At 36.2% G+C, this 22,894-nt stretch overlaps 1 protein-coding gene across 1 annotated transcript in view; it reads left to right on the plus strand.

Moving 5' to 3' along the window:
* COL24A1 (collagen type XXIV alpha 1 chain) overlaps positions 1-20,280 on the plus strand; it is a 413,841-nt gene extending 393,561 nt beyond the window's left edge. Inside the window, exons 56-60 of the mRNA XM_047085469.1 lie at positions 6,547-6,612; positions 7,248-7,416; positions 13,655-13,764; positions 16,365-16,580; positions 20,134-20,280. Coding sequence (XP_046941425.1) covers positions 6,547-6,612; positions 7,248-7,416; positions 13,655-13,764; positions 16,365-16,580; positions 20,134-20,280 — 708 coding nt within the window. The remainder of the gene's footprint in view (positions 1-6,546; positions 6,613-7,247; positions 7,417-13,654; positions 13,765-16,364; positions 16,581-20,133) is intronic.
* The last annotated feature ends 2,614 nt before the right edge of the window (positions 20,281-22,894 follow it).

Consider the following 22,894-nt stretch of genomic DNA (forward strand, 5'->3'; position numbering starts at 1 on the left):
ATTTCAGGCTGAAATTATTATTTTTCTAGGGAAGTTTTGTTAGTGATGAATTCTCTTAGTTTTTATTTATCTTGGAATTTCTTAATTTTTCCTTTATTTTGGAAAGATAGTTTTATTTGAAATAGCACTCTTGGTTGATGGTCTTTTTCTTTCAGCACTCTGAATATGTTGTCCCACTGCCTTTTTACCTTTATGATTTTTTTATGAAAATTTCGCTGTTAATTTCATTGAGGACCTCTTGGGTATAATGAATCTTTTCTGTTTCTGCCTTCAAGATTCTCTCTGTCTTTATCCTTCAACAGTTTCATTATGATGTATCTGTGGAAGTTCATTGATCTTCTTGGATGTGTAGATTAATGTTTCTCATCAAATTTTCATCCATTCCCTTTTTTAAATTGAGGTATAATTGACATATAACATTATATTAGTTTTAGGTGGTTCAGGTTCTCTCCATTTCTTATCTATTGTAAATAATGCTGCAGTGAACATAGGAAAGCATATATGTTTTCAAATCAGCATTTTTGTATTCTTCCGATAAATACCCAGAATTGGACTAGCTGGATCAGATGGTAATTCTATTTATTTGGGGGGGGGATCTCCATACTGTATTTTACAGGGGCTGTACCAATTTACATTCCCACCAACAGTTTACAAGAGCTTCCTTTTCTCCACATCCTCTCCAGCACTTGTTATTTGTTGTCTTTTGATAATAGCCATTCTAACAGGTATGAAATGATAGCTCATTGTGGTTTTGAGTTGCACTTTCCTTATGATTAATGATGTTGAACACCTTTTCATAAACCTGTTGGCCATTTCTATTTTTTCTTTGGAAAAATGTCAGTTCAGATCCTCTGCCCAATTTTTAATTGGATTGTTTTAGGGTTTTGTGATTTAGTTGTATATTTTGGATATTAACCACATATCTGATTATATGATTTGCAAATATTTTCTTCCATTCAGTAGATTGACTTTTCATTCTGCTGATTGTTTCTTTTGCTCTGCAGAAACTTCTTAGTTTGATGTGATCTCACTTGTTTACAATGCTTTTGTTGCCTTTGCTTTTGGTGTCAATCCAAAAAAAATTATCACCAAAACTGGTATCAAAGAACTTACCACCTGTGTTTGCTTCTAAGAGTTTTATGGTTTCAGGTCTTACATTCAAGTCTTTATCGATTTTGAGTTAATTTTTGTGTCTGGTTAAGGTAGTGATCCAGTTTCATCCTATTGCATGTTCCTGTCAAGTTTTCCCAATACCATTTATTGAAGAGACTGCCCCTACTTCATTGTATATTTTTGGCTCCTTTGTTGTAAATTAATTGGCCACATATCCATGGATTTATTTCTGGGTTCTCTATTCTGTTCCTTTGATCTGTGTGTCAGTCTTAATACCAGTACCATACTGTTTTGATTACTATGGCTTTTACTACTAGCTTGAAATTAGGGAGCAAGATGCCTCCATCTTTGTTCTTCTTCTTAAGATGTCTTTGACTATTCAAGGTCTTCCTAAAAATTTTAGAATTGTTTGTTCTATTTCTGTGAAAAGTGCCATTGAAATTTTGATAAGGGATTGCATGACTCTGTAGATTACTTTGGGTAATATGGACATTTTAACAAAAAACAAAACAAAATATTAATTCTTTTGATCCATAACCATAGAATATCTTTCCATTTGTTTCTTCTTGTTTAATTTCTCTCATCACTGTCTTACAGCCATTATTATTTCTTGAAATATTCTTTCTGCCCCATTTTCTCTTCCTCTTCTGAGACTCCCATTATGCACATGTTAGTATTTTTGTTGGTGTTCCATAGGTTTCAGAGCCTCTGTTCATTTTCTTCACTGTTTTATCTGTATACTCTTCTGATTGGAAAATTTCAATAAACCTATCTTCAAGTTCACTGATTCTTCTGTCTACTGAAATCTACCCTTGAGCCTTTCTAGTAAATTTTCATTTCATTTTTTGTACCTTTCAACTACAGAATTTCTATTTGGTTCTTTTCTATAATTTCCTTTTTTTTTTTTTTGTAATTGATATTCTTTATTTGTAAGACATCTTTTTCATACTTTTGTTTAGTTCTATAGACATTGTTTCCTTTAGTTTTTTTTTTAATGTATCTACAATAGCTTTAAAAAGTCTTTGTCTACTAAGTACAACATCTAGGCTTCTTCAGGGACAGCTCCTATTGACTGATTACCCGTTTGCTTGCTTATGGGCCATACTTTAATGTTTCTTTGCATGTCTTGTAATTTTTTTGTCAAAGACTGTACATTGTAAATAAAATAATGAGGCATTTTTGGAAATAAAATTGTTCCCCTCAACCCTGGGTTTATTTTTGTTGCTATTTGTTGTTGTATGTTATTTTGTTTACTGACTTTTCTGAATTTTGTAAAGTCTCTATGCTTTGACATGTGTGACCAGTTAAGTCTCTACTCAGCTTAGTGGTCAGCTAACAAGTGGAGAGAGATTTCCTTAAATGGTAGAACCAGTAAGTCTCCCAGTTTTTAACAAATGTCTCTGTGTATGTTGGAGCACCCCTTCATTGCTCTGCCAGGTGATTAAAAACTATGCCTTAGCTTTAACTTCCTGATTTCACAGAGACTGAAAGCCAGAGGAAAGAGCTTAGGGCCTTCTCAGATATTTTCTAAGCATATGCACAATGCTACAAATGCACATGGACTTCTAGATTTCCAGAAATATATCAAAGCTTTTCAGATTTCCTGTGGGGACACATCATTCCCTACCTTTCTCTTGTAAGCTTTTTGTTAGCTTGTTGCTTGCCCCAACTGTTTTCCAGTGCTCCAGACAGCCACAAAGTTAAACAATTCCCTCTAAATGCTTTTGAAAAATGCTTAGGGAAAAGATATTTTGCACTGGATGAGCTGCGAGTCAGGTAAAATAAAGACAGCCTTGCAAATGGTGTCTTCTAGCTAACTACCAGGCAGGTCAAATAATAATAATTCACTGGAAATGATGCTTTAGAGCAACTCCAACCCCATTCTGCTCCCCCCATGACTTCCTGGCTTCTTGTTTTTACTGTAATTATGGGTTGGTATTTTTAGGGCTACCACAGAGCTGAAAAGAAAGACATGGGAATAGGGCAAATTAAAGTTCCATGAAGCTCACTGCCCTTACCAAGATTCAGATATTTTTCTTAAATAAATGCCCCCCAGATTGCTGCAAGCATTTTGTTAATTTCCATAGTCCTGAAAAACTTCATTCTGACATTTTTTCCAGTTTTCTCATTGCTTTTATAGGGGAGAAAATTCTGGGAGGTCATTACTCCACTATTTCTGCTGCCTCCTAAATCTCCAATCTTGAGTATACAACTTTTTCGTAATCTCTAGAACAAAATAGAAGAACATATAGAAAAACACTTCTGCTGCATACTGAAGAGGATAGTATTTACCTCAAGGAAAAGCACTTGTGCAATTGTCTCAGTTACAAACTGAACTGGCTGCTCTTTTCATAGAACACCATATTTACTAGATAGACTAACAATATTATACACTCATGAGTATTCAGCAGATATTTTCTTTTTTTTATTAATTTTTTTAATGTTTATTCATTTTTGAGCGAGAGAGACAGAGCACAAGCATGGGTGGGGGCAGAGAGAGAGGGAGACACAGAATCCGAAGCAGGCTCCAGGCTCTGATCTGTCAGCACAGAGCCTGACGTGGGGCTAGAACTCACGAACCGTGAGATGACGACCTGAGCCAAAGTCAGACGCTCAACGGACTGAGCCACCCAGGTGCCCCTCCGCAGATATTTTCTTAAACATGAATGAATCAAGCCTCTCATTTCAAGGAAACTATTGACAGAAGTCGATGCCAATGATAAGTCTCAAACTTTCAAGCAAAAATAAAAATTGGGGAAAACTTCTATCTACCACTATGTGTTTGACAGCTTCCCCGTACTTCCACTTTTCTGAGATTGGTGATGGTGTTAATAAATGTAACTGTGTGATATTAATAATGAAATGTGTCAGAATTTGGAAGATCTGCATAACTCCATGACCCATTATTTTTTTTTCTTTTTTATTTTTTTAATGTTTATTTTTGAGAGAGAGAGAGAGAGAGAGAGCATGCGCGCACGGGGGAGGGGTAGAGAGAGAGGGAGACGCAGAACCTGAAGCAGGCTCCATGTTGTGAGCTATTAGCACAGCCCCGTCGAGGGGCCCAAACCCATGAACCCATGAGATCATGACCTGAGCTGAAGTCGGGGCCCAACCAGCTGAGCCACCCAGGCACCCTGATGAACCGTTATTTTCTAAATAATCAATGGGCAATGTTAACAGTATCATGGGTAGGTAAAAGAGTCTTTCACAGTTCAAGTTAGACCAATAGATTTTAATATAAAAAAGCACAAAAAGTTCATAGACTTGATTTCAGATTTCAAATTTCAACTAACCCTTAAGAAATGATCATTTGTCAAGTTTGGTATAGTACCAAAGAATATCCACAATTATCCGAAAAGATTACTAAAATAATCCTATTTCCAACTGCATGTCTCTGCAGGGCCAGATTTTCTTCATATATTTCAACTAAAATAACATATCATAACAGATTGAATACTGAAGGAAATAAGACAATCTAGCTATCTTCTATCAATCCAGACATTAAAGATATGTACGAATATATAAAACAGCACCATTCTTCTCAGATTTTTTTGTTTTGGAAAATACAATTATTTTACTTTAAAATATTTGTATTAACATATAATGGGTTGGGGTGTGGCTCAGTCGGTTAAGCTCCCACTCTTGATCTCAGCTCAGGTCATGATCTCATGACTCTGCACTGACAGAGCAGAGCCTGCTTGGGATTCTCTCTCTCTCTCTCTCTCTCTCTCTGTCCCTCCCCTGCCTGTGCTCACTTTCTCTCAAAATAAATAAATAAACTTAAAAAAATGTATAATGCGTTATTTTAAAGCAATAACACAAATTTGTGTTTTAATTTCTACTTTGGTAAGTACCAAAAGTTATAACTCATGTAAATAAAAGTTTTTTAAGGCCCTTAATAATATTTAAAAGTGCAAAAAGTCCTAAACTGAAGAGTTTGAGAACTGCTTCTGCTGTTTTCTAAGATCAAAGCCCTAATAACAAACCACCTGGAAAATACAAGGATGGCTATTATTTAGTACTTAATTCAATTGCCCATGTTTGGTGCAAATATTTTGGACATGCGACCCATGTCCAAAATCTGCTCATTCACACAGGCATGATGGTCGGAATTATTTAATCTGTGTAGGACCTTTTAGGCTGACCCTTTCTGCTTTTTGAATAGGTCATGCTTCTCTCTCTCATAGCTTTTGTGCAAGGCTGTTACTCTGCCTGGAAAGCTCTCTCACCCCCTCTCCTAACAATTCTTATTTATCTTCAGATCTCAGATCAAATGTCACTATCTCAAGGAAACCTTCCCTCATCTACTCCTTCCAAAGTTCTCATCCTCCAGATTTCATTGAAACCCCCTAATTTCTTTCATGGGTCCAAGCACTTCTTTTCTTTCATAGCACATATCACAATTTGTAATTGTGTGGTTTTAAGATTTGATTAGTGCCTTTCTCTCCCTTAAACTTCAGCTTCACAAGGGCAGTTTTCTTTTTAGCTTACCGTTTATCCTCAATATGTATCACAGTGTTTGGCAGTATATATGCACAGAATGAGTCAATTATTTTCCAATATGAAAACCACATGTTGAGGCAAGGAAGAGTGCATTTTATTGATTGTCCCATCATTTTAAATAGTTTTTCAAATTACCAGCCTTGAGTTATGAGAGATCTGTTGAAAACAGTTTTTATTGTATGGCCCTCCAAGTAAAAAGATATCTTAGGAACACAATCATTCTGAAGGAAATCAGATTGCTTGATTTGTGTACACAGATGCCATTTCACAGAACTTTCTCCCAACTCAGGCTTCTTAGTCTCCAAGCTTTTTTAAAAAATAAAATACAAAAAGACTTTTACTAATGGTTATGCTGAGCCTTTCTCTAAAAATATCTTTTATTAAATGCAGGAGGAGATTGGATTCATGCTGTATTATTTCTTTTGGGACTAATGGTGCATTTTCCAACTTCAGAAATTGTTTTTAAGACCACAGAAGTATCAGATTAAACGAATGTGGTGACTACCTCAGGACAGTAGTATTTTATTATATTTTCCTTCCAAGAATGTAACTGTTATAAATTACTACAGTTATTTATTCTTCACTTTACAATTTATTAACTGAGGGGGTCATATTTTATTCTTCTTCCATTTGAGTAACTTGTGTGTGTGTGTTTATGCAGCAGTGACAAATAGTTTTTCATTTGAGGGCTCTAGACTTTGGTCCTGTTTTAATTAGGAGACTTTCAGGATTTGGATGAAGGCAGCATATTGTCCTTCCAGTTATCCAGGCAAAATTTGCAGCATCTGTCTAACCATAAGAGTTACAAACCCCCTTCAGATAATAAGTCTAGTATACTTTAATAGCACTGCTTTCAGAATTTACAGCCCTTACTTTAGAGTACTCAGTGTTGATGTTCCTGCTAATCTCAAATGGTTTTGTTTTACACAGAAACAAATGGATATCAATGCTGCTATTCAAGCCTTGATTGAATCACATGCTGCCCTACAGATGGAGGTAATATATCTGGCTTTATTTACATTGGCACTCTCAATATACAAATTAAACTGAAAGTTTTTCAGAGTCCAAAATGTGGCTTTATCTCAAAGATTGTATTTAAAACAGATTGAACGTAATGAAACTACTTTTAAGGACAAAGTAAGCATTTTTAATAAGCAGAAATATATGCATGGGTTTTTTTAAGGAAAACATTTTTAAAAGGTGTAATATCATTTAAGGAATTTTTAAACAACGAATTAGATACTGTAGAAGAAAATAGTTTAATGAAGTTAGCCATTTCTTAAAATGGGATCTATCACTGTTACTCATTTTTCTTGACTAAACTCTATTCAATGTATAATTTCTTAAAAAATAATATACTACAGTGGGCATAATAATTGTTAAGTTTTATGTTAGCTTGAAAACTAGGCTTTTGGAGTGAATTTAATCTCTTACTTAGGATCCAGTTTAATAAAATATACATAGATGGCTATATTTGAATATAAACTGATCTTTACATCCTACTCCCAAGTCACCGCACACAACAAAGATACATTTTTCTTCTGCCTTGGTCCATGTTGATGATGAGGGTTCAATAATGCTGCTGGCTACTCTGGTTTTTTGCTAATATGATTCCTGTGATGACTTGGCAGAACTACCAAAATACTGAAGTGACTCTAATTGACTACGGTGCAGAGATATCCAAAACCCTGAACTACCTTAGCAATTTACTGCACAGCATCAAGAATCCTCTTGGCACACGAGATAACCCAGCACGAATCTGCAGAGATTTGCTTAACTGTGAACACAAAGTATCAGATGGTAAGTTCTTGGTTTTCTCAAACTCTGATGTCTAATTCCATCATTTCAGTGTGTCTGAGATTGATACTATATTCATTTTGAATCTTAATCGTTTTGATAAAACGCTTATAGGAAAGCATTTTAATGTTATCAAAAACCAAATACTCTTAGAGGGAGACATGATTCTGAAGTCAGAGTATCCCTTTCTGAGGGTTCACATTACAAATGTCTTCTTCTATGCATCCTTATTGATCCCCAACTTTTCTTACTCCACCCTAATTATAGTACTTGCTTACACATCGTGTTTGGAACATATCATATTCATGATAACAATTAAAATATGGAGGACTGACCTTTGGGTTAATAGGAATACCTGTCGGGTCTGCCAAAGGTGATAACATGAAAAAAATATACATGGGAGAGCCCCCATCAGCACACCTCCTAAAATTATGGCTTTTACACAAAATGGAATTTAAATGCATCACTATAGAGTCAGTGAGTAGGAAGATGGTTTGGTATTCTTGGAATTTTTTCATTCGTACACTGATAGCCCCAAATCCATTAACCAGAGGTACAAAAATGAATTTAGAATCGAACCATAAAGGAAAAGCTTTAAAGCAAGTAGAACAGTTCTATTTATCTAATGATAGATAAGGGAACCCTGTCTGCTGTAATATATCATTTAATTTTAATTTCTATTGGGTCTGTGGTCAGCTGTACGATCAATATTAGTAGTTAAATTTTTTGCTAAAAACTTATATGTAACAATGACACATATGCTGATTTGAAAAAAAAAATGTTATGTTCTTCTATATGGTAACTAGTAGTCCATATTTTATTTAAATTATATATACACACATATACATCACATAACACACACACACTTGTCCAAAAACATAAGCTTCCATTCTATAAGTGCAATGAAAATATTCATTTTATTTATATTAATAAAATGCTTAACTTCTATAGATATTTCCTGCCTTAAATTACTACAAAAACTAAACTAATATAGACAGTTACAGCTGCCTACAGTAGTTCTGTTTGATTCTTTCCCATATTTGATGGCATAAACATGAAATTCTATCGAATTGAAAGTAACAAAGACATTTTAAGACATACAAATGACTGAAATCTAATTCAAGGTCTGCCTTCTTTGTAAGAAAAATAACTAAGTGGTGTGGATTGCAAGGTATCAGAAAGGTTTTAATGCCCAACAATATTTTCATCACTAGGAGACAGCAAATGCTATAGAGAAACACAAAACAGCAGGGAAGGGGGATATGATAGAAAATGGAGTGGGGGTGAAGTTTTCAAGTATAGTAGCTAGATAAGGCATCTGTGAGAACATGACATTTGAGCCATATCGGAAGAAGGTAAAGGTATAAGCTATAGGAAATCTAGAGAAAGAGCTTTCCAGGCAGAAAGAACAAATGCAAATGCAAAGGCCCTGGGACTGGAGTATATGTAGTATGTTCTAGGATTAACAAAAAGGCCAGTGACCAGAAGAGAGTGCATAAGGGCAAGTGGTAGAAAATGAAGTCAGAAGATATCCAAAAAACCAGATTATATAAGATCTTACAGACTACTCAAGAGACTCCAGCTTTTATTCTGAATATGGTGGGAAGCCATTCAAAGTTTTGCAGCAAAGAAATGATAGGATTTGACTTAAATCTTTGAAATATTATTCTGGCTAATGTATTGCAAATATAATGAGGACAACAGTAAAAGAAACCATTGAAGAGGCCACTGAAAAAGATCCAGGTAAGAGATGACGGTAGGCTGGACTAGAATTAGTAGAATAAGTGATAAATGATCAAGTCTTTGGCTCTGCCTTAAGGTACAGCCAGCAGTTCTTGATGATAATTTGGATGTGGGTTATGAGAGAAATAGAATGATAGAGGGTGACTCTAAGCTTTTTGACTAATGGATGGAAGTGTGGAGTTGCTGTAAGAGAGATGCAGAAGCAAGTTTTGGAGGAAAAATCAGGAGTTCAGTTTTAGATATATCTCATTTGAGATGTCTGTTCAGCATAAAGTAAGAATGTCAAGGAGGTTGGTGGCTATGAGAGAAAGGTTCTGGCTAGGGGTAAAAATTATGACGTCATTTGCATATCAATAGTATCTAATGCCCCTGGACTGCTTACAACTACCTAAAGACTAGGCGGAGAAAGAAAAGCTGAGGTAGCTGAGATCTAAACCCTATGCCTTCGGGCTCTTCAATGTTTAGAGATCAGGGAAATGTGGAGAAACTAGCAAAGAAAACTGAGAAGAAGCTATCCCTGATAGGAGGAAAACTAGATGAACAGTAGTGAAGAAAATTTTGCCTGAGGATCGACTGGGTTCCTGAGAAAGGCTACTGAATTTAGCAGCATGATGCTCTGTGTGAGCTTCACGAGAGCAGTTAAGAGGAATAGTAGTGGTTAAAACTTCATCAGATTTTAAGAGAAAATTATAGAGCCAGAGAGTTTCCATTTCCAGTAATGAAGGAGGTAATTCAAATTGCCAGGCTGAATATCTTTTAAAATTTGTTTTCAAGTTAAAAGCATCAAATAGCCAACAAAATAGTGAGGGAATTTTAAGCCAACATTTTGAAGGAGACAGCAAAGAAATGAACACAGTTAGAACTGCTTTTGCCCTGGGTGTGTTCTAAATACAGCTTTTGGTAGCTTTGTGGGGCTCGGGTCAAAAATTGGTATCTGTGGCCCATCAAATGTGAGGATTTAGGTTTTCAAAGGGCTCCACTCTGAAAGTAAACATAAACTGGAAGAGACAAGACTATAGCCTAGCTTCATTCACATCATGAAGATAGCTCAGAGTCTTAAGCTTTGAACTTGGACTAAGATGATTCCAGACTGCTAGTACCCCCCATCCCATGTCTAACAGAAACAAAAGTCTTCTATAAAATATACCATCATCCTAGGGCTCAAATTGTTTCCACAAATCGTTTCTCAAAGGTAGTGCCCAGCACACAGTCAATGATACTGAGGCATACCGGTTGATAAAACACCATGAATGAGAACTGGCAGAAACAGCAAGCAGAATTACACTCAAAAGAAAATTAAGAGAGGAAGAATTTGAAACTGAAGGTGTAATAGACAAGCCTTCCATAGGAACACAGTCGATTCACGATAATAAGAAGGAAGGCAGAATATATGTGTGCAAGCACAGATAGGTAAGGAGATGTGGTAGCTGGAGGTTCTGTAAGCTCCTTTCACATTGCCTCAGTTGCCTCAGTGACATTGAAAGGTTATCACTCAAGAATAAAGGTGAAGGGATGGGTATAACAAAGGTGAGAGAAGAAGAGAAGGTTTCAAACAGTTAACTAGGAGAGCAACAGAGGGAACTAATTAGGGAAACATGGTGTTGCTGTCTGGCAGTCTTACAAACATGTGAATTTAAAGTGAGCCCAGTCCACATAGTTGTATTTTTCTTCAGCCACATTTAGCTGTGCAGGTACAGGTGAAAATTGGACTTCTATGAGGTTGGGATTTTATAAGGCAAGCACAATGAATTGTGGCAGGGCAGGGATGTTATGGAAGTCTCCAAGGAAGTAATTTTAGCAAAGATCTGTGGGTTTTACTTGGGTAGGGAGGGAATCGAACACATGATTATGAGAAATCATGAAAAAAATATTATCGATGGATTGTAGGTCCTGATAGGATGGGAGAATAATTGGAGTCAGGACAATAGAGAATGGGTTCAAAAGAGAAGAGGTGATGGGGCGCCTGGGTGGCGCAGTCGGTTAAGCCTCCGACTTCAGCCAGGTCACGATCTCGCGGTCCGTGAGTTCGAGCCCCGCGTCGGGCTCTGGGCTGATGGCTCAGAGCCTGGAGCCTGTTTCCGATTCTGTGTCTCCCTCTCTCTCTGCCCCTCCCCCGTTCATGCTCTGTCTCTCTCTGTCGCAAAAATAAATAAACGTTGAAAAAAAAAAAAAGAGAAGAGGTGAAATAATGGCAGAATTCTGGTTTGTAGATAATGACAAAGGCTAGGGTACGGCCTGGGGAAGTTGAGGGTTAAAGTGAATGGGGCAGTAGGGGGAGCAGGGGAAGGGTACGAGAACATTGGCAGAAGAGTTCAAGGAACTGAGAGGCCAGGGTATTGGAAGTGTCATCCGTCTCACCAAGAATTAGGTCATAAGTGTATTTTATGAAAGTAATAGCCATGCAATGATAAAATCTTCAAAGAAAGTGGCTTGCAAGAGGAAGGGGTAATGGATGATGTAATATAATGACAGTAGTTTTACCATGGAGTTGTTTTAGGAAAAATATAGGAAGAATGGTCCGGAGGTGGCAGTGAAGGGAAAGAAAGACACCTTCCCTACTCCAAACACAAAGATAATAGAGGCTGTGGCAGAACTTGAAAGAGCTGCAAGGGAAGTGCTGTGCCCATGGGAGAGCCAGTTTTAGGTTAGAACGTTTGGGCCTACAAAAGACATATTATGGTATGGTGCTTCATTTATAGCTCAACGTATCCTGAAAAAATTATGAAGTCTCTACCATTTCACCGTTGTACAGCATAATACCTGAATTCAAAGCATTCTTCCCCATATAACAATGAGAGTTTGGTTGATGGAAAACTTTTTATAAAGAACTTATTAATAAGCTCACATAGTAGAAGGAAACGGTTTCTTGGAAGACAAGAGAGAGTAGTGAAGATTATGTGTTTACCTCATTAGATAAGACTAGAAGCCTGCTCTAGAACCTGGTAAAAAATCCAGCACTAATTTCTACAACCTTTACAAAATGTCTGAAATTCTGAGGGAAAGATTAAAAAAAAAAGGGGTGGGGGCAGAGGATAGGATTTCATTCACCCAGTTCTTCCATATCTTAATAGATCAGTAGGTCTTCAAATGTCCCTGGACCAGAGTTAGATACTGTTGAAATGCAGGTTCTCAAGGCCTGCCTCAGACTTAATGAATCAGCAACTCTGGGGATGGGGTCCAGCTACCTGTGTTTTAACAGATGTTTCTAATGCCACTAAAATTTGAAAAACATTGCAACAGAGTCCCTATTTTTGGAGCCACCAATTCAGGAGGTATGCATTTTGAAAGATTAGTAGAGTTAGTAAAGAGTTGTTGAAGATGTTCTGGAAATCTAAAATAATGGACCAGAGGAAGCCCAGGTTGCGGTAGAGGAATCTTTGCAATAGGGTAAGAAAGACAAGGATTCCTCGCTACTGAAGAAATGACAAGTACTGTTTGATTGTCTTGCCTTTTTAATGCAAGAAAGCAGAGCTATCTCTCATTTAAAAATTCTTAGTCTTTGCTTTTAGAATAAGGTGCTCCTGCAATATTCTGAGCCCGTTACTCTGGAACTCAGATGCTAGATCAATCGTTCTTCAGCCTGAGAATTTCCTGTAGACTGACTTTCAAGACTCCTTTTGATTCTGCTGAGCAGTCAGTGAAGGCAAAGGTTGGCAGGTTTACACTCGGTACAGGGACTTCAGTTTTTCTCACTTGCAAATCTGATGAAGAAACCACAAAAAAGATAACCATTTAATTGTACCTTTTCTGTCTGAAAACAAAGAATGTTTTATTAATTTTATGCCAATATTCATAAAGGTAATATTTTACCTCAGGGAGATTGAAGTTGTTTCCATTTAACATACATGTACATGTATATAGTATGTATTTTTTTAAACTCTGTAATCACATAGAACATACATATACACATATACCACATTAATTGCAACTTTTCTGTTAACTATGTAACTTTAGACGGTTCCTTTAAGCTGATGGTCTCATCTATAGAAAGCAGTAGGGGGGCCTAGATCGCTCAGTTCGTTAAGTATCTGGCTCTTGGTTGCAGCTCACGTCATGATCTCATGGTTCAGTTTGAGAATTTGAGCCCTGCATCAGGCTCAGAACTGACAGCACAGAGCCTGATCGGGATTCTCTCCCTCCCTCTCTCTGTTCCTCTCCTGCTTGTCTCTCTCTCCTTCTCTCTCTCAAGATAAATAAATAAACTAAAAAAAAAAAAAAAGAGGCAATAAATTCAGCCATTATACCATTTTTTGTTAAAATTATAAAATGCCCTTAAGTTGATAGGCACGTGAAAAATACAGTACTTTTGGTATCAATTTTATATAATGCTTGCAGCTTTCATTCATTGACTAAATGTAAATATCTTTATAATCTTCTAAGTTTTTTTACAGTTAAGACTATAAAAATGTATATTTAAAGTATGATAATTTGTAATGATGATTCAAATAGGTTTTAGTATGGCATTTAAGTATTTTTGTGTTTTACAATAAATTAATAGGAAAATACTGGATTGATCCAAATCTTGGATGCCCTTCAGATGCCATTGAGGTTTTCTGCAATTTCAGTGCTGGTGGTCAGACATGTTTATCTCCTGTTTCTGTAACAAAGGTATGTATTGAATTGTAGAACACATGCGAGTACTTGCCCAGTTTCAGGGAACATAACTTTTAAAATTCTGTAACCTTAAAAAATTATGAATTTTATGAATGGAAGCAAGGTATCATTCTCTACCACATATAAGAAATTTTTTGTTTTTAAAAAGTAATTCTAGTGAATCTTGACATTTTGATGATGTCTTTTATGATTGACATATCTTGGCTTACTCTACTGATTATGCTTTTTAAATTTCCTTTTAAAAATATGGAACATATGTTTTTATGCATACATATACATTAGAAAATCCCCAGTGTTTGTAATTAGTAATCAGTTACCTAAAGTTTTCTGAAAATGATATCATTAAAAGAGGAATGTTGCCACAAAGCTTACTATTTTTGGTGATTTAGCACAAAAGAACCTGCCTTAAATATCCATTGACTATTATTTAAAACTTCTTTCAAGTATAATAGAATGAATGAAAGTTAGTTTGGTATGATACTGGAGATTATAACAAGCACTTATAAAACCTAAAGCTTAGTTCTACACATAACAAATACTGAAGAAATCAAAACTGCATTTTTTTCTTTTTCTGGTCAAACCAGTTTGGTATTATTACCAAGAACTTATTTCTCATTGACAAAGAATGGATACACATGCCTATTGTATGTTTGGTCCATTATAAAGAGGCAGCAAGTAAAATGTGCAGTCTATTAATCTCTACACTGCTTATTGTTAGACTACCCTTTGCTAAAATATCACTCTTCATTAACCGGGGTGTTTCACCAGTTCATCTCAGTAGGTATTCACCGTTATTACTAACCTCAAAGCAGAGGAAGGAAAGATTCTTCCATTCGTAGGGAATCCATGTTCCTCTGATGAAGATCAGCATGATAATCTTACTTGCAAAATATCTGCATGATCATACTCACTCCCCTGGATTTGGCCCAGAATGTTTATTTGGGTTATCACAGAAGAAAGATGGGGACTGGGAAGGGTGTGCAAAGGAGACAGGAGTAGCCAAGGAGCTGCACTCCAATTCCTTCCTTGACTGAATCAGCTCTCCCATCTCTCCTATCTGTAAACTCAACCTGAGAAAGACTGGGCAGGTAGTGGAAAGAATGGTAAACTTGGAATCAGGGACCTGGGTTCTAGTTTCTATTCCTCTACTAACCTGGCAAATGGCACTCTGAGCCACCAAAGAGCCTACTCTGTGCCAGCACTGTGCTAGGTAAGTGACATGTGGCTCCTTAAATCCTTATAGCATCCCTGCCATGTCAGTGTTATACGCTACCTTACCAACAAAGAAACTAAGTCTTAGAAAGGTTAAATAGTTTACAAGCTTGTGACTCTCACCTGTAAAATAAAGAAAACTGAACTACTTAAACTCTAATGTTCCTTATGATGATCCTTCCATGTTTTCAGCCTCACTGACCTTCCTTTGCCTTTCTTCTCTGTTCCTTTTACTTTTTTGATTGTTGTTTTATTTTTTTCTTTCTCTGTTACCTCATAACTGATATTTTTCTAATTTCATGTTTGGAAATTCATATAAATTCCTTGTAGAAACCATTTTTGTTCACTTATGTTATGACCATACCTCTGCTTGAATATTGCTAAAATAATAATGTCAAAAACTATAGAAAAATCTCTTGGAGCACCTGGGTGGCTCAGTCGGTTGAGCGTCCGACTTCAGCTCAGGTCATGATCTCATAGTCTGTGAGTTCAAGCCCTGCATCGGGCTCTGTGCTGATGGCTCAGAGCCTGGAGCCTGCTTCAGAGTCTGTTCTCATTCTCTCTCTGCCCCTCCCCAACGTCTGCTCTGTCTCTCTCTTGTCTCTCAAAAATAAATTTAAAAAAAATTAAAGAAAGAAAAAAAGGAGAAATCTCTTTCCTTGCCCAAGCCTGGGAAATATGCAATCAGACCTCCTTGCTCTAATTTTGCTCTATATTGTTGACTTTATTATTAATACTTGTTATGCATTCAGTCATTTCAATAAACTTTTACTGAAGATTTGCTGTATGACTGTAACTGCGTTAGGGGCTGGCAACACAAAGAAGAAGATTCTATCCTGATCTTTAAAAGCTCTCATAATTAAAATTACTCAACAAGTTATTATTGCAACTTCTAACTTATCTGTGGAAACTCCAAAAACGATCTGCAAGGAAAGTATACACAATTTCAGATTTTTGTGGAAAAAATTATTAGTCAACAACTAATTATTAATGCATTTTAGATAACATTATAAAAATTATAATTTTTTTTGTCACATCTAGTAGTCTAATGGTATGCTGAAGCCGGCTCATACAGACTCATCCAGAAAGAGTTGTATCTCTTTCCAACTCCATGTCCAGTGATACCACCATGATATCCTGAAATCAGGCATGGTAGGAGTGTTTACACCATGGAAATCAGAAAATGCTATAAATCAGGCATTCCCTGCTCCCCACCCCTGCAAAAGCCAGTGGTTCAGTCACACGCTGTTGACTGGCATTTAAATGCCAAGGAAAGTAGTTTTCTCAAGGCTGCATTCCAAGGACTTTCCTCAAATTCCCCCAAATTATAAGTTTATCAATTGCCACATCTTATAACCTGTATATTGTTTCTATGACATTAGTTGGAGTTTGGAGTTGGAAAAGTCCAGATGAACTTCCTTCACTTACTGAGCTCAGAAGCCACCCATATCATCACTATTCACTGTCTAAACACACCAGTGTGGACAAGTGCTCAGTCAAGTGGCTCAGGATTACCTATTGGCTTCAAGGGATGGAATGGCCAGATTTTTGAAGAAAACACTCTACTTGAACCTAAGGTGCTTTCAGATGACTGCAAGGTAAGGGATGGCACTTTTAGAATTGTTCAGTATAACTAACATTAAATTACAAGACCATAAAATTAAAATAATCAGAATAAGACTTTAATTGTAAACTGAAGATCCAGATGGGTAGTAAGTTTTAATGTCCCCAATTTGTAATAAAATTACATTTTTCAGAATCAAGCATTTGCTTATATCTTGTCAACTTTTGTCACACACATTGGTCATCCATGGATTTTTATATGCAATAGGTGTTAATACATAGATTTAATTTTTGTTCCTCATCTTGAATAATTATATTACACCTAGATGGACAGAGCATATAAGTAGATTTATTCCATATATTTTCACCACTGTGATTCCACATCTCATTATTTCATGGAAGACAGGTTATAGAGGCCAAGTCAGTTGTATTTCATTTTGTCGGTCGCTACACCCGATACCAAATGTGGGCAGACTTGCAGATTGGCTGGCCCTACCAAACAATATTTGAATCATAGCCCATTTTTCCTATTAAAATTAAATAACAAATTTATGAAAAAATCTATAATTTTAAGAGATGTGGTATACAGCAGGTAGCGGCAAACTATAGTCCACAGACCAACTCCAGCTTACCACTAGTTTTTGTAAATAAATGTTATTGGAACACAGCCACATTTGTTCATTTACTTATTTTTTAATCTTTTTTTAATGGTTTTCATTTTTTTTTTAATTTTTTTTTTCAACGTTTATTTATTTTTGGGACAGAGAGAGACAGAGCATGAACGGGGGAGGGGCAGAGAGAGAGGGAGACACAGAATCGGAAACAGGCTCCAGGCTCTGAACCATCAGCCCAGAGCCCGACGCGGGGCTCGAACTCACAGACCGCGAGATCGTGACCTGGCTGAAGTCGGACGCTTAACCGACTGCGCCACCCAGGCGCCCTAGTGGTTTTCATTTTTGAGAGAGAGAGAGAGAGAGAGAGAGAATGTGAGTGGGGGGAGGGGCAGAGAGAGAAGGAGACACAGAATCTGAAGCAGGCTCCCGGCTCTGAGTTGTCAGTACAGAGCCTGATGCGGGGCTTGAACTCAGGACCACAAAATCATGACCTGAACCAGAGTTGGCTGTTCAACTGACTGAGCTACCCAGGCACCCCTGTTTATTTACTTATTATCTATGGCTGTTATCACACTATGATGGCAGAGTTAAATAAATATGACAGATTGTATGGTGCACATCAGGACCACAAAATCATGACCTGAACCAGAGTTGGCTGTTCAACTGACTGAGCTACCCAGGCACCCCTGTTTATTTACTTATTATCTATGGCTGTTATCACACTATGATGGCAGAGTTAAATAAATATGACAGATTGTATGGTGCACAAAACCTAAAACATTTATTACTAGCCCTTTACAGAAGAGTTTCCTGACCCTGTTATAGAGAATAATATCCACTTTATATACGTATCGTTAATGGCTTTAAGTAGCTCGGTTTCCTTTTCTTGTGTGCTAGTGATTTAACATCTCTTACCATTTCCAAGGGACTCTACTTTTTCACAACATTTTATTTTCAGACAAATAGGGCTTGAGTATTTGAAAAATGAGAGGCAAACATACAGCTCATCTCTATAAGCAGAGATCAACATTACCAACAATTTCATTTAACTTTTACAGTTTTTTTCCAGAAACTTTCAGTGACTCACTATCTCTGAAATACAATCCAAACTTATCAGGTCTTTGTTTAGCACTTAGGACAGTCAGGCCCCAACCTACATTTCTAGTGTGGGCTTTGATTGACTGTCAACCCAAAGCTAAGACCAAACCGACAGAAGAAGAAGAAGAAGAAGAAGAAGAAGAAGAAGAAGAAGAAGAAGAAGAAAAATAATGACAACAACAACAATAATAATAACATCAATAATTCCTACTACTAGTTATCAGGGCTTTATTATATAGCAAGTACCCTGTATTACATACATTATTTTATTTAATTATAACAGCTTTGTAAAGAAGTCTCTCTTAATAATAAGAAAGTGAAAGCACGGAGAGGTTAAATAACTTGCTCAAGTCATCCAGCTAATTAGTGAAGACTAAGAAATAAACACCAAGTGTGTTTAACTCCAAAGCCCATGCCACACTATCCTGGTAGGTACTTTAACTGAAAACTCATTTAATCCTCACAACTGTGTGAGGTTTTTATTTTTCACATTTTGTATGTAAAGAGACTGGTTGTACCTGGATTTCTATCAAAGTCTGTTCCAGGCCAAAATCTGTGCACTAAAACACCACGCTAGGCTTATTTTTGCAACCATCTTCTACTCTTCCAACTGTTTTTTGTTTGTATGTTTGTTTTTATTCATGTCATTACCTTTCTCTGAAATGCCTTCTCTCCCTCTCTAACCAAGTGGCAACATTAGGCATACGTTAAAGCCCATCTTAAGTTCTGAATTCTGAACTCATGAAGCTTCCCCTGAGTACTTCAGTGGGAAATGAGGAATTCAGCATTCGCTGTCTACATTATTTATATTATACTTCTGGCATATTGTCTTGTGTTATGTCTATTTGTTTGCGTTTCCCCTCTCTCCAACTAGATGTATAAGCTGCTAGTATTCAAACACCAGAACTAATTTATTCATCTTCATATTTCCCAGGCACTGTAAGAAAGTAGAGGATTGAATCTTATTCAACTGGGTCAACTGTACTTAGTGCTCAATAAATATTGCTCGAAAGACTTAACGAGTTAATCTAATGGTGTCTTACACACCGAACTCTAGTTCTAGTTATAACACCAAGCTAATGACTAGTACATGGAATTCATAGCTTAAATAATCTCTAAGGATCCTTCAAATTTTAAAATTTATATAATAATTCAGTAAATGAGGAAGTGAATAAACTTAATAAAAAGCTTCACAAAACTAGTCAATTGTGTTTATCTATTTTATCTTGTTGAATCGTAATCATAAGGTGTTTTTGTTCCATAGTAAAATTTATCAGAAACAAAAGAGCATATAGTATATAAGACAAACAGAAAGGCCTAGAAAGAGGAGAGGAAAGAAAATATATAAACAATAACCACAGACTGGCAATAAAGAAAGCTAAAAGATGATTTACATAATTATAATTTGCTTCTGACTGAAGCAATTCTGGTTATTTCCTACCTAAAGTACATAAAGGTTGAGATAGCTCATTGCCTTTCATCCAAGAAGAATGCCCATCCTGAAGAATCAGTCCCACGTAAAGGAACACAAAGCAGATGGGTGTTACTTATATTAGGAATATATTAGGAATATTAGGAACAGCCTTCGTACCGATCCACAGAGAGCAGAAGCAGAAGCCTTAGCCTCATAGACTGAAAAATCAGAACACATACTGCCATTTAGAGAAAAGAATAAACCATGTCTTCAATTAGTCATAGTGATTGTTAACCACTGAGCACTTAACTCTGTGCCAGCACTTACTTTCTAGGGACTTCCTATTCATTAGCTCTAACCCTTAAACTAAGCTGCATTGTCTGACAGTGAAGGGCATTGTCTGCCGAGAATGATTGCTAATGACACAATTACCTATCAAAGCACTTTGTTCTTGTTTTACAGATTCAAGATGGCAGCTGGCATAAGGCAAAATTCCTTTTTCACACCCAGGACCCTAATCAGCTTCCAGTAATTGAAGTACAAAAACTTCCTCATCTCAAAACTGAAAGGAAGTACTACATTGAAAGCAGTTCTGTATGCTTTCTCTAAGGTTTCTGAATTAGTTCAGAATTCTTGCTGTTGGCCAGGTAATTGCTGCAGAGGGAAAAATATAGACAGAAAGATACTATCATTGTGAAATGCATGGAATAAAGCATTGGCTAAATCTTAAAGAATCTCAGGAAGAAAAGATTTCCTCCTAAGAAGGAGAAAAGGCATTTTTAAAGGACTATAATTGATAAAGTATTTAATTCTTTTAAAAATTATATTGATCTGTGCTTTCTTAGAGAATTCCCTAGAACTGAAAATTTATAAACATGGAATTCTTCAGGGTATCCTATATTTTTTGACTGAGAGCAAAGTACCCATTAGACAGCTGGAGCTGCAGAGCACTATGGAAGCAATACTGGCTAATGCTCCCAAATGTGCAATGCTTCTGTCTAAAAATTACAAGCCACAGTCTAATATGTCTTATTTTCCCAAATACTAAGCTGTATTCAGGTCCCCGATGGGCATATACATCTTAGCCGGTGGTACACTACCTCTTACGTGTTGCCTTTTTGTGTTGCTTGGTGCTCTTTCTAAAACAAGGTGCTTGTGGCTTTCATAGACTATTTTATTTCTTTTTTCGTCTTTGTCATTCTTTAAGAGTGTATGTACTGGTTACATCAAGACATGTTTTGGTTGTTAGTACTTATTTTAATTTGTTTGGTTACATACTTAATAACAAGTGGAACATTATTTATGTGAAGTCCTTGTTCTATTTTAAAATTCTCTTTGTGGATATAGAAGCAAAGCCAGCGCACTGTAACCTGTGCTTATGCACAAGAGAATTGGGAGGTTTCTTTTGTTTTTATTTTTTAAATTGTTGTAAAAAATATTACAAGCCAGCTACATCCAGTAGTAGGTTTGGGTTAGAGTTTGGGGTTGTGATATACTATGTTTAAAAATCCATGATCATCTGGAATGATACTATGTATATATATATTTTGTAAAGTTTTAATTCAGCAAATCTTTTGAAATTGCTGCTGTTTTAAGTTATAAAAACCATTATTTCTGCTTCATAGGAATTACATGTCTTGTAGTATTCATTGACTTTATTTCATTATTCTTAAATTTAATGTGTTGGGATCTAAAAGAATTCAACTTACCAGTCTTTAAAGCAACATTCAGGAGGAAAAAAAGTCTTTAGCCATTTAAAATAGGCTCAGCCCATTCAGACTTCCCTTGTTGTCAGAGAAATGTTAGATCAGTATTAAAAGAGAAATATTATACCTTTTGGTATATAGAAAAACTTATACATTCATTATAAACATATCTTTAGCCACAGCAAACCATACTTATCTATAATAAAAATATGCTTTAAATCTTTTTTGGTGGTATTTGTTTTTCTTCTTCTGTGATCACGTCCTTTTTTATTTCAAGTTTATTTATTTATTTTGAGATGGTGGGGGAGGAACAGAGAGAGAAGGAGAGAGAGATAATCTTAAGCAGACTCCCAGTGCAGATCCTGATGTGGGGCTCGAACTCACAAACCATGAGATTGTGACCTGAGCCAAAACCAAGAGTCGGACGCTTAACCAAATGAGCCACACAGACACCCCAACCATATCCTTTTATTACATATGATGGCCCTCTGGAATAGTCCTTTTGTACGTTTACATTATTAGAAAGCATCTGTTACATACCTATAAGAGGATTACAGGGCTTATTTCCTATTTGTACATAATAAAGTCATGGCACAGAATAAATACTCCCATATATGGTCAACTGATTTTCAACGAAGGTGCCAAGACCATTCAATGGGAAAAAGATAGTTTTTTCAACAAATGGTGCTGGGAAAATTGGATATCCACCTGTAAAAGAATGAAATTGGACCCTTATCTGGTATCATATACAAAACAACTCAAAATGGATCAAAGCCCTAAATGTAAGAGCTAAAACTATAAAACTCTTGGAAGAAAACATAGGGGAAAGTCTTCACGACATTGGATTTAGCAATTATTTCTTGGATATGACACTAAAAGCACTTTCAAAATGAGTAAAAGACAAATTGGACTACATCAATATTAAGAACTTCTGTACATCAAAGGACACTATCAAGAGAGTGAAAAGACATCCCACAGAATAGGAGAAAATATTTGCAAAACATCTATCTGAAAAAGGAATTAATACCCCAGAATATATTTTTTAAAACTCCTACAACTCAAAAAACAAGCAATCTAATTAAAAAGTGGGCAAAGGACTTAACAGACATTTCTCCAAAGAAGATATATAAATGGCCAACAAATGAAAAGATACTCAACATTACTAGTTATTAGGAAAATGCAAATCAAAACCACAGTCAAATACCACTTCACACTCATTACGATGGCTATAATCCAAAAGAAAAAAAAATGAAAATAACAAGGGTTGGTGAGGATGTGAAGAAAGCAGAACCTTTATACACTGCTGGTGAGAATGTAAAATGGTGCAAACATTGTGGAAAATAGTTTGGCAGTTTCTCAAAAGTTAAACATAGAGTTACCATATGACCCAGTAATTCTACTTTGTGTATTTACCCAAAAGAATTGAAAGAAGGGACTCAAACAGATAGTTGTACACAAGTGTTCATAGAAGTATTATTCAGAATAGCCAAAAGATGGAAATAACCCAACTGTGCATC

Source organism: Lynx rufus, unplaced genomic scaffold (genome assembly GCF_022079265.1).
Source record: "Lynx rufus isolate CCGP_SWC_20201006 ecotype Redwood Valley unplaced genomic scaffold, mLynRuf1.p SCAF_2, whole genome shotgun sequence".
NCBI classification, from domain to species: Eukaryota; Metazoa; Chordata; class Mammalia; order Carnivora; family Felidae; genus Lynx; species Lynx rufus.